The 17236-nt window shown below is 41.2% G+C and overlaps 1 protein-coding gene across 1 annotated transcript in view; it reads left to right on the top strand.

Moving 5' to 3' along the window:
* Nucleotides 1–17236, top strand: part of CFAP20DC (CFAP20 domain containing) — a 476046-nt gene that overhangs the window by 201939 nt on the left and 256871 nt on the right. The window contains exon 12 of the mRNA XM_082266497.1: nucleotides 8058–8171. Coding sequence (XP_082122623.1) covers nucleotides 8058–8171 — 114 coding nt within the window. The remainder of the gene's footprint in view (nucleotides 1–8057; nucleotides 8172–17236) is intronic.

The following is a 17236-nucleotide window of genomic DNA, read 5'->3' as shown; positions in this document are numbered from 1 at the left end:
CTGATCTGGACAGGCTACATGATCGAGTTTTGGTCTTATCTTCCAGTGAGGTTCTTTCCTTCCAATCTGCGTTCATCCCTAGACCGCCTCCAAGTCTTTCTACTACAAGAGGTGATTGTTCCGGTTCCAATATCAGAACGTTTTCAAAGTTTCTAGTCAAACCTATGTAGTAAAAAAGGAGATCAAGTGCCTGGGACACCAGAGGTTAAATTAATCAAGGCTAATCGAGGAAACAAGCATATATAAGTGTACTAAACCTAATGTTCCTTTTTGCAATAAAAAGGTGCAAGTGCAATATTGCAAAAATACTATAAAAAGTGCAAGTGCACCGAGTTCAGTAAATAAATAAATAAATGAATAAACATCAATTGATATCTAAAAAGAAAAAATTTTGTGCAAAAATATCTTCAATCAAAATTTATAAATAGATAAATTCTAGTCCAACCTGTTTACAGTTCCCAGGAAGGAAGGCAAGGTAAGTCCATTCCTGGACCTCAAGGCTTTGAACTGCTTTTGCGGGTACAGAAGTTCCGAATGGGGTCCGTTCGTACAGTAGTGGCATCCCCCACATCAAGGGCGCTAACCTTCATATTCCAATATATGTCGGTCATCAGCGTTTCTTCCGCTTGCCGTGGGCGAGGAGCATGCTCAATTCATGGTATAACCCTATGGTCGCCTCAGCTCCTCGGGTATTCACAAAAGTGTTGGCCCCGGTGTTGGCATTGTATCGGCAGCGGGGGATTGCAGTACTGGGTACCTGGACCTTCTTCTTCTGCGAGCAGAGTCTCTGACTGCTCTAAGGGACGAACTGGAAATTACTGTGCAGACTCTGATGGAGTTCGGTTGGAAATTGAACTTCCAAAAATCTGCTCTGGTTCCGTCCACCAAGTTGGACTATCTGGGTCTGACTCTGGATTGGCTTTAGCCAGGGTGTTTTTTCCAGGGGAACAAAAACTCCAAAGCTGCAGATGCGACTTGGCTTTTGTTGTTCAGCAGTCGGTCTTCTTTCTGGACTTGCGTGTCAGCACTGTGCCTGATGGTGTCTAACTTCGAGGCAGTTCCGTTTGCACAGTTCCACTCGAGCCTCTGCAAAGGGAGATTCTAGCCAAGTGGGACAAGGATCCACAGACTCTAGATAATCTGATCCTGTTGAGCCGGGATTCGAGATGGTCCCTGATATTGTGGTTTTGCTTTCCAGTGCTTCGACAGGGCTAATCCTTCCTTCCCCTGTACAGGACAATAGTCCACACTGTTGCCAGCCTGTCCAGCCTTTCATCTCAACAGGAAGGTACAGAGAATTGTGGCAAGGTCTTAGGATCCTCTGGTTAACATCACAGACACACTGGTGTCTCCTTGTGGCCAGTATCTTTTGATATACGCCTCCCCCCCCCACTGAAACTTCTGCCGAGTCTCCTGCAAAGGATCGAGGCTGAAGAGATCTGGTCATCCTAGTGGCTCCAGACTGGCCTCGCCAGTCTTGGTAGGCCGATTTGGTACGGCTGGTCGCCAATGCCTCTTGGAGACTTCCTCTCAGAGAAGATTTATTGGCTCAGGGGCCGATCTTCCATCCTGCTTTACATTCGCTGGCTTTAACGGCTTGGCTGTTGAAAGCCAGGTGTTGAAGGACAGGGGATTGTCTGAATCAGTGATTCCCATGTTGTAAAAGACTAGAAAATCTACCTCCAGGAAGATTTTACCATTGCTCTGGAAGGCATACATTACGAAGTGTGAGTCTCCTGGGGTTCATCCCTGTTCTATTTCGGTGGCTTGGATTTTGGCATTCCTCTAACGAGTTGTTGAACAGCGTCTGCCTGTGGGTACCCTCAAGGGGGGCCAGAACTTTATTCGTGGTGTTCGCCACTTAGCTCCCCCAATACGGTCTCCATTGCCTCCGTGGGATCTCCATTTGATGCTGTCGGGTCTCCAGTACCCGCCTTTCGGAAATATTGGCGAGCTTCCTCTGCTTACATTGTCCCAGAAGGTAGCCTTCTTGGTGGCTATTACTTCTGCACACAGGGTGTCGGATCTGCTGGCGTTGTCTTGTCGTTCACCTTACCTGGTGGTTCACAGAGATAAAGTGGTGCTTCACCCTTGTCAGTCGTTCCTTCCTAAGGCTGTTTTCTGGTTTCCATATGAATGAAGACATTGTGTTGCCTTCCCTGTGTTCTAAGCCTGAACATCCTAAAGAGATTGCCCTGTACTCTCTGGATGTGGGTCGGGCGATCAGCGTGTACCTTGCGGCAACCGAGTCATTTAGAAAATCAGCCTTACTTTTTGTGCTTACGGATGGACCTTGCAAAGGGTTGGTCGTGTCTGCCACAACCATTTCCAGATGGACAAGATGGGCGGTGGTGCAGGCCTATTCCATCAAGGGTCAGGTTCCTCTGTTCCCTGTTAAGGCGCATTCTACACAGGTGCTTAGCTTGGCCTTCCGCCATCAGGCGTCAGTGGTGCAGGTTAGCAAGGCGGCCACCTGGTCATCTGTGCACACTTTTACAAAATGTTATACAGTAAATGTGCTGGCATCTGCGGATGCTGCTTTTGGCTGCAACTTTGAAGGTGTATGTTTTTTTTTCAGGTGAGCTCCAGTTGTTCCTGGTTGAGCTTCATATTACCTGGTTGGCTAGGTTTAGGCTTTTGGGAATTTTTTTCTGCTGTATTTTTTTCCACCCCTCATGTTTGATATTGCTCATGTTTGACACTGCTTTCTTTGGGAGGTCCCAATGGTCAAGAAGTTTCTGGAGCTGTGTCCGTCAATGAATGAAAGAGAAAATTGGATTTTTTGTCTTACCATAAAATCCTTTTCTCTGATGTTCATTGATGGACCAGCTTTAAAATTACCATGTCCCTTTGAACAAAGCACACATCTAATTTTCGCAATCTACCATAGGCAGAATGATTTATCCCGGAAAACTCTGTAACATTGCAGCACTTACAGTGTATCCTAGCTATACTTAAGCACCTTAAAAGTCCCACCTTACTTGGATATTTTTTTACTCTATTCAATTACTGGGATGTGGTGCAATGTGTAAACCCTTTCCTACCCAAACCAGACTCTGTATATAGCTATAGAAACACTTACTACCAGGAACGAAATATGCCTTAAATATGTATGTTCTCCACTGGTGAGGGTTTCCTCAACGTGTTCAGTTTCCAAAAGCCTAATAGCAGTTTGTTGCCCCTGCAGGGCAAACCAAATGATTTCACTTTAGTCCCCGACACCTAGGCAGCACATGTTTACCTTTCCTTTACCCCTGCTGCTCCAACCATCATATATAAGCTACCAGTCTAACAAATCAAAGCTTAGACAGGGCTATTGACTCTGTTGTTATATAACTGCTTTGGTGATTGGCCCACTATTGTTATATGGAGTATATAATCCTTCATACCCGAGAATACCCAATACCGGGTATTTCTTTTTTGTTCCCACCAGCTGAACAGAGTGGTTGGGGGGCAAAGGCAACTGATTATGTGTTGCTGGGTGGGGGTGGATTCAAGCAAAATTGCTGCTTTGCCCTTACAGGTTTGCTATACGTAGCATGTTTAAGTGAGAAGGATCTTCTAGGAGGGAGATTTTTTACTAAAATACTTTTTGTTTTCCGTATAAAGGCCTTGGCAACATAACTGCAGACATGAGAGTGGGGGGATTGCATCTTTCCTCTCTGTATCTTAATTGTGTTTTTTTTTTTTTTTTGAGGGATCATACATCTGCACAGTGCCTGAGCTATCTGCATCCTGATGAATGAGCAGTCGGCACTGGAATATTTTGTTATTGATGATACTGCATGATATATGGAAGAAGCACAAGAAAAATGAGCATTGTGTGTAAAGATAATTCCACAACATCGCTAAAAGAAATCTCAACAACAAATACATCACCGCGAATATTTCATTTTCCTGGAACGCGGTACAAGCGGTGGTCACATGTCTTGTAGTAAGGATTAACTTCAAGGATTTCATTCATCACGAAGACAAACAAACCGAATTTATGTTGTATTACAGCAGCAGAAATTAATGCTGTGCTTAAGGGGAAAAACATTGAAATATATTACAAAACGGGAGATTTGGTGTAAGGAAATACTAACCATATTGTTATGGGTGGAATGGGGCACGGAAGTCCTTGACTCTAAACTAAAGTCTGTGATTTCATCTGAAAGGCCATGACAAGTCTAGTTTGGATTTTTAGCAAAGCTTGTTAGTTTACAAGCATGAGAGTTCCCCTGAAATAGCTATGTAGAGTTTGTCAGAGGGCTCAAAATCCAGTATTGTACGCTGCTCTAGAGGATTTTCCATTGGAATAGCAGTAGATCAAGTAAAAAGCAAAGTTTATCAATATCATGTCACAGCTGAAAGAAGACCTTTCTGCAGAGTCTCTATTGAGGGATGAAACTTTAAAGTAAATCTGCCCTATAAAGAGAATCAGTCACCAATGGGCATTTGTGTTTTATATTAGTTTTATTTTAGTTACAGTATTTGTATATCTTAACAGCCCTAAATAGAGAACTAAACTAAAATTCCTTTAAAGTGGTCGTTAAGGCTGAAGACTTTTTACCTTCCTGCATTCTATGCAAGAAGGAAAAAAAACTTCTGTGTGCAGCTCCCCCCACAGCCCCCCCCCCCCCTAAATACATAACTGAACCTGATCTTAATCCAGTGCCCCCATCGCAAGCTGCTTGCACAGAGCAGGTAGGTATAAGATGTTTGTTAATTTTAATAAAATAAAAAAATGAAGCTTTACAATCACTTTAGGCATTAAAAAATGATGAAATTCACAGAAGAGTAACCCTTTACAATGGCTCCCATTTGGATTTAACAAAGTAAATTCCCTAAAGTAAAAATTATGTTTGTTTGATATGGGTTATAGCTCGCTACAAGGCGCTTAGTAATTCTTCTATAGTTACTAATTTGTCCTTTTGTCTGATATCTAAAGCCATTAGTATAGACTAGGTTAAGGACATGAACCAATGTTTATGTACCCAAGTTTTACCTGGTTCACTTCTATGATACAAGTCAAATTCCCTCTAGAACATTACAAACAAATAGAGCATATAACGTAAATCAACACAAAACTAGATAAGGTACTGTATCTTAGTTGGAATATTTCTAAAAAGGCGTTGCTAAAAAAAATTCAAAAGTAAGGATACACCCATGTCCTGTTTCTAGATATTGAAGAAATAATATGCAGAAAATGGTTGATTAAACCAGCCTTTCTCAACCCTTCTAACAGGGAGGAACCGTTGATATAACTTTCAGGTTTCAGGGAACCCCTGACAGTAATAACTATATCTTCAATTTACAGTACATTAGCATGGTGTTCAGGGTAGAGTTCTGCCTACTTAGGGGGTTAGTGGGAAGAATGCCCTCCTTACGGGTATCTAAAAATATCATCGGTATAAGTAGTTACTTATCTGAGAGGCAGAAATTGCTCATCATGGAACCCCTACCTACTTTTGGGGGAACCTTAAGGTTCCACAGAACCCTGGTTGGGAATGGATTAAACCAACAAGCCTTTTTTTTTTTTTTTTTTTTTAGTAACAGGTTTTTGTTTTATACTGGCTTTTTTAAACTAACAAGTGCAGTTATTTAGAGCAGTGTTTCTCAACTCTGGTCCTCTCCGGCACACTAACAGGCCAGATTTTAAGTATTACTATGGGGAGATGCAGACTAGAATATTGCAGTCACTGAGCAGCAAATGATATCACCTGTGATGTATTTCAGTTTTCCTGCCAACCTGGCCTGTTCGTGTGCCCTGAGGACCAGAGTTGAGAAACACTTATTTAGAGTATAACACTGTTGGGTGTAAAGTTGTGCTTTTTTTTTTTTTTTTATAAAGTTCTATGCATCAGACCAAAAAGAGAGAAAATTGAGGAAGAAAGAGTGACAGTGTGGTTTTGGTTCCAAAAGAGGGACATTCCCTACAAATAAGTTGCTATGTCTCAGTTTGCAGTGATGAGACTAAACCAGTAAGCAGGACTGATTTTCCTTTTTTTTTTTCTTTTTTTTTTTTTAAGGCCCTTTAGTTGGGTTATTTATTTTTACTTTCTAATTCTTTAAATCATTGAATCAGGCACAGTCTTGCAATCAGTAGCAATTCATTATCAACATACAAAGGTGATAAGGTATTGAGAAAGATTTCATAACTAAACATTTATGTTTCCATAAAAGTTTTATTGAGAAATAAAAAGTGCATAGTACAGAAATGGTAAACATCAATACAATAATAACAGTGAACAACAGAGAAAAATACAAGGTATCAAGAGTAACACTAAGCCCAAAACCTAATGGGTATAAATTCTGTCGTTTTGAGATGACATTTGAGGTCAAGTTTATAACAGGGTAGGGGGGGATGCAAGGGGAGAAGGATGTAGTTAGAGTATAAGGTTACAGAGTGTCTACAATACTAGCTTCTGGTAAAGCGTCATACAGTATACAAAGGGTTATAGCAGTGAAGTCCCAAAAGGTCGACATACAGGCTACTGGAGCCTAGTTAATAGCCACTTGGGGAAACATCATATGTTTAGGTGAACGTTGATATAATAGGAGCTGGGTTTAAGTTCGCTGGAATATCCAGCTTGCTAACCTATACGAAGTGGGAGGTGGTTGAAATGTGTTGGGGGTCTCCCTACACAACCCTGGTTTAGGGAGGGATGACCCTTTTTTGCTAAAGAACGGCTAATAAAGTATAATTCACGTCTTATCTGAGCCATTGAGAAAGAGAACCCTCAGCAAGGGATGTGGGTGTTGTCTGTGCCCATGAGGTCAGAGTAGTGTTTCGTCAATTGGAACTGAATCCAACGTGTGCATGTATTTAAGAATTTTGTTGGGGTGTCTTTCGCGATGTGTATGATTTCCTCCATCTCTGAGATTTTGTTAATCTTCTTGATTCCCTCATGGAAGGGACATGTGTGGTACCCCAATGTAGGGGTATACATAGTTTGGCTGCATTAATGAGGTGGATGGGTATAGTCTTTCGATAGGAGGTGAATGGTATGTTGGGATGGTGTAGTAAAATTGAGCAGGATTATAATCTAGAGTGTATGAGGATACCTTTGAAATTATCTGGTGGACTTGTGACCAAAAGGTTTGTATGCGTGGGCAATCCCACCAGATGTGAAGTAGAGATCCCGAGTCTTGTGACCAGCGCCAACATGTATTTGGTAGGGATGGGTTGAAATGGTGAAGGAGTTCTGGTGTTCTATACCATCAGGTTGATATTTTGTAGTTGAACTAAACATTTATGGCACATTCACATTCCCGTAACACTGCTGTAAAAAAAAAATTACTGATCATTAGTCAAGGAACAAAAGTTCCTGCATACATGATCGGTGAATAGATCTGTTTTTTAATATGGAAAAATTGTCATGTTCTTTTTCTCAGTGGTATATGTATATATGCATGTCCTCAGATATAGATTTTTGGTTACAGATCTGAATGCAGTGCATGATTACACACCTGTCTGAATGTCTCTATTAAAAACAATGCAGCTTCATTCAGATTCATAAATAAAAAATTGTTATAGCTGCATTTTTTTAGGGCCATGTGAATGAGGCATTAATGTTTACACATGCTTCCTCTGTGGCACTGTTGTTGATACCGTGGCATAGATTGACCGCCACTCTGGCATAGATTTACTGTTAAATTGCAAGTGTCATGCAAAAACTGAGAGTCCCAATATTAGCAAGGACATTGGCATTCACATGTCATAGTTCCTGGGACTGTATATCACTTGAATGTGTCACTCTAGCTCCTGCATTACTCAGAGTATAGATAAAGACCTGGAAATTGCAGAAAAATGAAAATCAAACAGAAAAAAGCCATAAACAAAATAACAAAGCACTTATTTGAGAAATTGAAGCTCAGCTTGGAGACTAAATTGGTCACCTTAGTTATGAAACATAGTGCAGGCATTGCAAGTGAATAAAATGGAAATATCTCCTCTAAGTTATGGCTTATCAGAGGAACAGCAGGGAAAGATCTCAGAACTAATAAAAATCCACTTGCAATTTAAAACATGCAGATAAGAAGAAATGTATTTTATATGATATATTCTCTCTCAGACAGCTCTTCTGTGGGACACAACGGAAATGAAGATAAGCTCTCTGTTCAGATCCATATGCCTTCCTGCGAGAACAGAGCGCAGACGCTGAGTATTGCCAGAACCAACATTGCAGGTTAGACCTCTATTTAATTGCATTATGTTTGCATTGGCTTGATAAAGCGGTGGCTTCTTATTGTGGACCTGTTTTTTGGTATTAGGCGTAATGCTATGATGGAAGAAGACAGAGAGACATTCTTTGGTCCTTCCAATAAAAACTGTTTTGCGTTTGGCTCTCCCAGTATGGAGGGTGTTATTTTAGCCATAAGATGATTAAAATCTGCTTGGAGGTTGTATATTTCCTGCCAATTAATTTTAAATGTTACTGTAGCTTCATCAAAATGTTAGTTTGTAGATGTAATTAGCACAAATGTAATACTCAGAAGGAGGAACAAGGGTAAGACCGTTATCAGAGAATTAAAACCATTAGTTCTGTGTATTCGACTGTCAGTATTAGGCCCAGCCATCTAGAATTGACATTTCTTGTCATACTGGAAAAAAGGATGATGTAAGCGTCAGAAAAGACGAGTAGGACAGAGCTGCTAATTTCAGGCATGAGATAGCAGACTAACAATCTTTTAGGTATTGTTAAAGTTGAGTTCCAGCCTCAAAACGAAAATTTGACAACCGCTTGCTCTAAGTAACCTGAAAAAGAACTGGATAATCACAATTTTTTTTATTGCTTTACTTACCTTGTTTTTGAAGAAAATATACTTACCTTCCTTCCACTTCCTCCCTCTGTGGCCGCGGCCCGCTCCATGACTTCCTGCTTGCATTGACTCCTGGGAGCCAAACGTCATCGCTCCCAGGAGTTAATGCGCCTGCACCGGCCCCGCTTGTCACTTCCAGTGCAGGCGCGTCATTCCCTACTAAACAGCTTCTGTGCATGCATGTGCAGGGATGACACGCCTGCACCGGAAGTGATGATCAGGGCCAATGCAGGGCATTCAGGGACTCTGACGTCGCCGAAGAGGACACCAAAGAGGACGCTCTGGCTTCAGCTGCCCACACCTGAGATGGCAGCGCTGGACAAGACATTTTCAAGGTAAGTATTTCTTCTAAAAGGTAAGTGAACCCGGGGACAGTTCAGAGGCTAACATTGCTGAAATGCACTAGCCCTGACTGTCCCGGGGGTATTTTTTTTTTTTTTTTAGGCCAGAACTAAATGAAAAATATTCTAGCAACTTTTTACCTTAAAAGAAAGTTTATCTTTTCACTGTAAAAAAACAAACAAACTTGTATCTGGAATACTAGAAATGTATATAAAGTGGAGCTAAACATGCATCTAAGTAATTCTTGACAAAGTGATTTGTACAGCAAGTAATGCATTTGGGTTTATCTTGTATCCTATGCTGATTTGGAATAAAGGAAAGACGTTTCCTGTTCTTCCTTTATTTCTTCATATGTTTGTAATAAAATGACTATATTGATGAGGTCCCAGTGCTTGTAATTGTTCAGCTTCTAGATCAGTGATGGGAAACCTTGGCACCCCAGATGTTTTGGAACTACATTTCCCATGATGCTCATGCACTCTGCAGTGTAGTTGAGCATCAAGGGAAATGTATTTCCAAAACATCTGGGGTGCCAAGGTTCGCCATCACTGTTCTAGATAGTAAAAAGCCATTTAATGGTATTTGCTAAAGTACAACAATGTGTAGCAGTGTGTAAGGGGACTGAGACACCATCTAGTAAGGTACCCTATGATTTCTGATGGCAGTCCTACATAAAAGAAAGGAAACTTGCAATGAGAATTGTATTTTTTTTTTTTTTTTTTATTTAATCTCTTCCTTATGGTTACCTAGAAGATTATTGTTGATAATTCCTATCTGTCTCATGACCAAAATTTCTAATGATGCCTATTGCCACTGGTGCAATCTTTGAAGATATGATTCATGTGCCTTATTTTTTGTATCTTTTATAATTTTTTAAAATAACAAAAATGTATGATAAAAAAAGGCTAACAGTCAACATGCCTGGATTCCTATGCTGCTTTTATTGGTAGTGACGCATTGTTTGAATATATTATTCTTGTGCCCTATTTCTTTGTATCTTCTATAATTTTTCAAAATTATAGAAAAATTAATTATGGTAAAAAAAAAAAAATTCTAATGGGTAACCATTAAGGGCACAGAATTGAATGTAAAAGTGATTGGTCTTACAAATATTGATGGCTGAGACTTAACAGTAAATATCCAAAACACACTAAACCCTAACAACTATAGAAAAACAAGAAGAGTTCCTATCTTTCCTGGTTTCCTCCTTTACAAGGTAGACTTATTCATGCTTGTTACTCCTGGGCCGCACAACAAAGATGATATTTTAGGATCCAATTTCATTTTAATTATTTAGTTTTAAAGCTTTCATATGTTCCATGAAAAGAACCGAGTGGGATGAGAATCAGCAGGGGGGGATGTTGTGTTCCTATAGAAGAGAAACATAAAACAGAACTTGTGACTTCGTACTTGTTTTTATTCTGTTTCTGTATACTCTGATGTGTAATATGCATAAATATTCACAATGTTATTCACCCATTCACTACCATAAAAAGACATGCTCAGATCCAAGTCATAAATGAATGTTTGTAGTAAAATAAGTTCAGGTCTGTTTTCTGGTAGTCTAATCCAAAGGTCTATTGAAAACATTTTTTTCATCAAAATGTTTCAGTCACATCGATGAGAGTCGAGGTTTTGGTCACATCACAAATAGCACCTAATTTTACCAGGGAATTCAGCAAGTTTTGTCAGGGCCAGGGTGGACTGACTTTTGTTTCCATCAGAACTACTTTTCTCTTAATACACCTCTAGCAGAATGCAAAATCAGCTTGAACCAAGTCAGGCAGAGCTTAAATGCAGGTAAAATGCACCTGTCAATAAATTCTTGCCCTTTAGCATGACCCTCGTTCGTGCAAGGTGGAAAACCTTTTGGTGTCTCAGTGCAGTGCGTTTCATTGGTAACCCACCCACACCTTCCATATTAAGACTCCAGAGCATTGATAAAATTTGTTTCATCAAGCTGATCTCTTTTATAGGTATATTTTAAAATACTGAAACAACTGTACATTTTCTTTAAGATCTTGCTGCACCTATTTACTAGTTCTGTTGCCTTTCCACAAGTCCAAACTTCACAGTGACAATAAGCCAAACAGTAGTATATACAATATACTGAATATACATATTTACATAGTTGGTAAGGTTGAATGAAGACATCAGTCCATCCAGTTCAACTTGTGTAGGTGTGTGTGTTTATGTACTCGCTAAGATGCAGTAAAGAACCCCTTATGAAGTTTAAGATTAAACCACTTGTAGGCAGGTGCAGTCTGCTGTCTCCACTGCTGGTGGCACTCACCCCTAGCTGCAACGCAGAGGGAGAGGAATTCATGGGGAACAGGGTTCCTCTATGGTTTCTTGAGTCACTAGGGCAGTGAACCAATTGGATGCTGGCCACCCATGTGACTCTGGTGGCCAACTTAGGTGTGGCAGAGTCTATTAACCACTTAAGGACCGAGGCCATTTTTGACACATGTTGTTTACAAGTTAAAATCAGTATTTTTTATTGATAATTGCCCCTACACAACTGTGAATGTATATGCCCCCAACAAACATCAACTGAGATTCCTGCGTAGACTATGCTCAAAGGTTACAAAACTGAGAGTAGGAAGGCTGATCATGTGCGGTGATTTTAACTTGGTGGCGAACCATGCCATGGACTCCTCCTCCAGGGGAAAATCTACTATGCCCATTCTTGCTACTCTTTTTACACTCTGAGGGGCTCCATGATGTATGGCGCTACCAACACGCAGAGGAGCCGGACTATTCCTTCTTCTTGGCCTGTCACAATACCTACACCCAGATAGATATGTTCCTAGTTGATTCACACACCCTACCACTTATTCTTGACACATCTATATCCCACATCACATGGTCGGATCATGCCGCCATCCATATGTCCATCTCCACAGGTCCAGCTACCCCCTCTTCATTTATATGGCGCTGCAACAACTCCATCCTCTCTGACCCCGATTCCCTTAAACAACTGCAATCCCAAATGCATGAATTCTTCAGCAACAATGATACTCCGGAGGTAAACCCTTCTATTTTGTGGAACGCACATAAGGCTTTTGCCAGGGGTATTCTTATCCAACTGGGCTCTCGATTGAAAAAGAAATTCCACAATAAAATGCACATAACTCTCATAACAGAGATCCACTCCTTAGAGAGCTCAATAAAACCACTCCATCCCCTTCTCATGCCTCAAAACTAACATCCCTTCGCTCAGACCTTCGTAGACTCCTAACAGAACAGCATGACAAAATGATGGCACGTCTACGTTTGCAATATTATTCATCCCACAATAAGGCTGGCAAATTTCTGGCCTCCTGGCTAAAAGCAAGGAGAGTCAAAACCAAAATAGATTATGTCATTCACCCACAAACCGGTATGAAGCTAACGCATCCTCAGAAAATTGCGGATGCGTTTGCCGACTACTATAGCTCCTTATACAATCTCGACAAAGACCCACACACCCCTCAACCTACTGACGCGGACATTCAAAACTTTCTCCGGCAATTACACTTGCCAACTCTCTCAGCTGACTCCTTATCACAACTTAATAACCCCTTTACACCCCAAGAATTGATCAAAACGCTAAAATCTCTCCCTCTAAATAAATCCCCTGGTCCAGACGGCTTGACCAATGAATATTATTGTACCCTACAAGAAACACTTTCACCTTACATGTTGACACTGTTCTCTAATGCTATAACCACTGGTAGCTTTCCGCAAGAAATGCTTCAAGTGAATATTACCACCCACCCCAAACCTGGTAAACCCCCCAATGCACCTGCCAATTTCAGACCCATTTCTCTGTTAAATAACGATATATACATTTTTTTTGCCAAACTCATCGCTAATAGACTGGCACCAATCCTCCCTACATTGATTGGGGGGGACCAGATGGGATTTGTTAAAGGCGACAAGCACCGGACGCCACCAAAGAGTAATAAACCTGATTCATCATGCCGAGCGCACGAAAACGCCTTCTCTGCTTCTCTCTATTGATGCAGAGAAGGTGTTTGACCGCGTTCATTGGGGATACATGAGAGCAGTCCTGGAGAGATTCGGTTTCTCTGGCCCAATCCTATCCGCCATACTTACCTTATACTCATCTCCGTCAGCTAAAGTACTATCAGCTGGTCTTTTGTACAAATCTTTTCCCATAAAAAATGGCACACGCCAGGGCTGCCCTCTCTCACCCCTTATTTTCAACCTTCTAATTGAACCTTTGGCTGAATCACTCCGACAGGACCCCCTGGTTTCAGGATTTAAATTCCAACGCTCCCAACATGTCATCACACTTTTCACTGATGATGTGATACTCAGCCTCACGAATCCCATTGTGTCCCTTCCAACAGCCCATCAAATCCTTCCAACCTTCAGTAAAAAAACGTATTATAAAGTTAACTTTAGCAAATCTGTAATACTCGACATGGGCATGCACACCGCCTCACATACACACCTACAAACGCACTTGCCGTATACTTGGACTGCACAGACATTACCCTACTTATGCATCAATTTGTCCTTCCCCACTTGTGGTCTAGTAACCTCCAATTTAAAACCCCTCATAACGTCCATCTCAGCAGATACTGTATTACAAAACTTAAATCAACTGAAATGTCCTGGACTGGTAGGATTGCGGCCTTTAAAATGGTCTGTCTACCCAAAATACTGTACATTTTCTGCACCCTCCCAATACACATTCCCAAAAGTTATATAAATACCCTTTCTAAACTGCTTCTCACATTTGTCTGGGAAAAAAAACGGGCGAGATGTGCTCATTCACACATGGTACGACACAAATCAGTGGGAGGTCTAGGACTCCCGGATATTCTGGATTATTACCATGCATCCCGTTTGGCCCCCCTAAACCACTGGTTTGCTAGTCAGAATGCCCTTACATAGCTCTCTATAGAATCCACGCTATCTAAAACAGGTGACCTCAGTACTCTGCTGATAGCAGACTTGTGGAGACTGATAGCCTTACACACTCCCTATTACCACACAGGCCTCACTAAAATCATGGAGGCTCCTTATCCCTCAACTCCCTCGGTCCACACTATCCACAATGGTTCCACTACCACTCGCCACATTAGATGTTCTCCTCCTCTCTGTCAACACTACTAAATTCACTTCGGAGGGCATTCTCACTGTGGCGCAACAAAACTATCAAATCTTTTGCCGCGCTCCAGAGTGAATTTACACTACCTGCACAGGCCATCTACGCATATAACAGCATTTCGAGTATTCCCGCCAGTATTGCACCTTCCTACTCAGATATGGAAATTTTTCACTGATCCTCTCACCCTAACGAGAGGCATATCCCTTTTTTTACAATTTTTTTGTGCAAAAGCTGTCCTTCTACAAAACACAACACATGACTACATGGGAGGAAGAGCTTCAATCGTCCTTCTCGGAAACGCAATGGAAACTGGCCATTCGCACCTCATACAAAGCAACTCAAAGTGTCAACCACTGGGAACAAGCACAAAAAATCCTCACCATACCGCCTGTCCAAAATATACCATACCCAGAGTCCTTTATGCTGGCGAAATTGTGACCAGGTGGGCACAATTGTGCACATTTTCTGGTCCTGCAAAGGGCTATCCAGTTTCTGGAGAAGGGTTTTTTGAGGTTCTCGCTACCATTACTGGCATACTAGTTAAACCCAACCCTGCTATGGCCCTTCTTTCCCTGGGATTGGAAACAATACCACCCCATATGAGAACGGTTTACGTACACACGCTGATCGCAGCAATAACTACCATTGCACGGTATTGGAAACAATCCACCGCGCCATCTCACTTGGAAGTGGTACGATTGGTGAATGTACAATGTTCCTTATAAAGAGCGTATGCATACTCAGCATTTCGAGGACCCAAATTTCACAATGACTGGCAAATCTGGATACACAGTAAATACTTCATACCTTCCTGTTGATAACATTCATAAATACATGGTGTTCTTAAGTTGTAGCTCCTCAACTAATTGTTCATTTGATCCTTTGTTTCTCTGATTCCCTTTTGACTATGTTATCACTGTTACTTTTGAAACATGTTCCAGTTCTGTAAACTGTTTAAACAATGCATCCTGTAGGTTTTCTAATATTTCAATAAAAATTATTGAAAGTAAAAAAAAAAAAAATCAGTATTTTTTGCTAGAAAACTACTTAGAACCCCCAAACATTATATATGGAAAAATAAAATGGCGGTCACCGCAATATTTTTTTGTCACGCGGTATTTGCGCAGTGCTGTTTCAAACGCCATTTGTTTGGAAAAATTAAATTTCACTGCATTTAAAAAAAACTAAGCAGTAAAGTTAGCCCATTTTTTTTTGTAATTGGTGAAAGATGATGTCGCGCTGAGTAAATAGATACCCAACATGTTACGGTTTAAAATTTGCACACCCCCGCGGAATGGCGACAAACTACGGTCAATAAAAATCTCCATAGGCGACGTTTTAGAAAATGTTAACGGTTACCAGTTTAGAGTTAGAGAGTAGCTCTTTTTTTTAAATTATTGCTCTCACTCTGGTGATCGCGGCAATACCTCACATGTGTGGTTTGAACAGCAATTTAATTTGCGGGCGTGACTTCAATATACGTTTTCTTTTGTGCGCGAACTCACGGTGACGGGGATGGTTAAATTTTTTTCTTTTTTTTCCCTATTTATTTTATTAATTTTTTAAATTTTAGCACAGGTTTTTAAAAAAAAAAAAAAATCTGATCACTTATATTGCTGTCACAAGCAATGTAACCATCCCTTGTGACAGTAATAGGCAGTGACAGGTACTCTTTATGGAGGGATCGAGGGTCTAAAAGACCCCAGACCCCTCCACTACACTTCAATGTATTCAAAATGGTGAAAACTGCATTTTTGACTACTGTCACTCTTTAAATTCAGCAACCGAGTAACTCAGACGTGACGTCATGGACGCCGCATCCGGGTTACGTCATCGGAGACCCGATCAAAGCCACATCGGCTTTGATCAGGACTCCAACCAACCAGCGGACAGGAGACCCGGGCAGAACCACGGAAGGCGGCGGGAGGGGGGGGCATCCCCTCCCGCTCGCTGGGGTAATGATCGAGTGGCTCCCAAGCCGCATCGATCATTACTGTCTGAAAGCCGACCCTCGGCTCTAATAAATGGTATTGGGATGATGCCTCTAGCTGCAGGCATCACCCCGGTACAGCCACTTATTACGTTGATTTGCGGTAAGTGGTTAAGACCCTGGCCCCTGAGTTTGGCATGCTTTAATGTGAGTGGGCAGTGTAGGGGAAGATACCCAATCTGTTAGGGACAGTATTAGCAATAGAGAAAAGTTCCTGATGAGGAAGGAAAGTTTACAGTCTCATCTCTCTGGATACCTTCCTGATTGGATAGGAGACAGTCAGGCTGTATTCTATCCCTTCTCAACAGATGCTGTTGGTTTGGCTGGAACATTCTTCTTCATGCCATTGGGAATTGTGAGTGTGCCCAGCTGGGTGGCTGTCCCACTGAGTCTATTGTGAACTGTTGCTGCATTACTTCAATACAAATGCAAGTTTTATATTGCACCTGCCTGTGTGAATTATTGCCTCTGCACCACACTGCATCCCACCTACACGCTACTCCTCCTACTTCATTGAGTGGCCACATGTCCTGTTATGCGACCTTAGACTGAATAGCTTCCTCCCTTTGCTAAAATCACCATTAAGATGTTTATACATCGCTACCATATTCCCCCTTTGTATATCACTATACCGAAGAAACAGACAGTAACAGTCATCTTCTATGTGTAGCAACAGGTCTAACAATTTGACCTTTGTTTTTGACATGAAAATTATTTGATGTGGCAGTCCTCTTTGTAGTGTATATGCTGTGATATCAGGTCAGTTATCCAAGATTGATGTATAGATTGCTACACTATCTCTACTTGCAGCAGCGCAATGACATCTTAGCTATCTGGAACCAATATTTAGAGAATTCAAACTTTCTCAACTAAACAAAATTATAAACACAAAACTCAAAGATCTAAGACTTTTTCTATGTACACAAAAAGCCTATTTCTCTCAAATATTGTTCACAAACCTGGCTAAATCTGTG

Source organism: Pelophylax lessonae (assembly GCF_965119305.1).
Source record: "Pelophylax lessonae genome assembly, chromosome: 8".
NCBI classification, from domain to species: Eukaryota; Metazoa; Chordata; class Amphibia; order Anura; family Ranidae; genus Pelophylax; species Pelophylax lessonae.
This window is presented reverse-complemented; position numbering and strand designations above follow the sequence as displayed.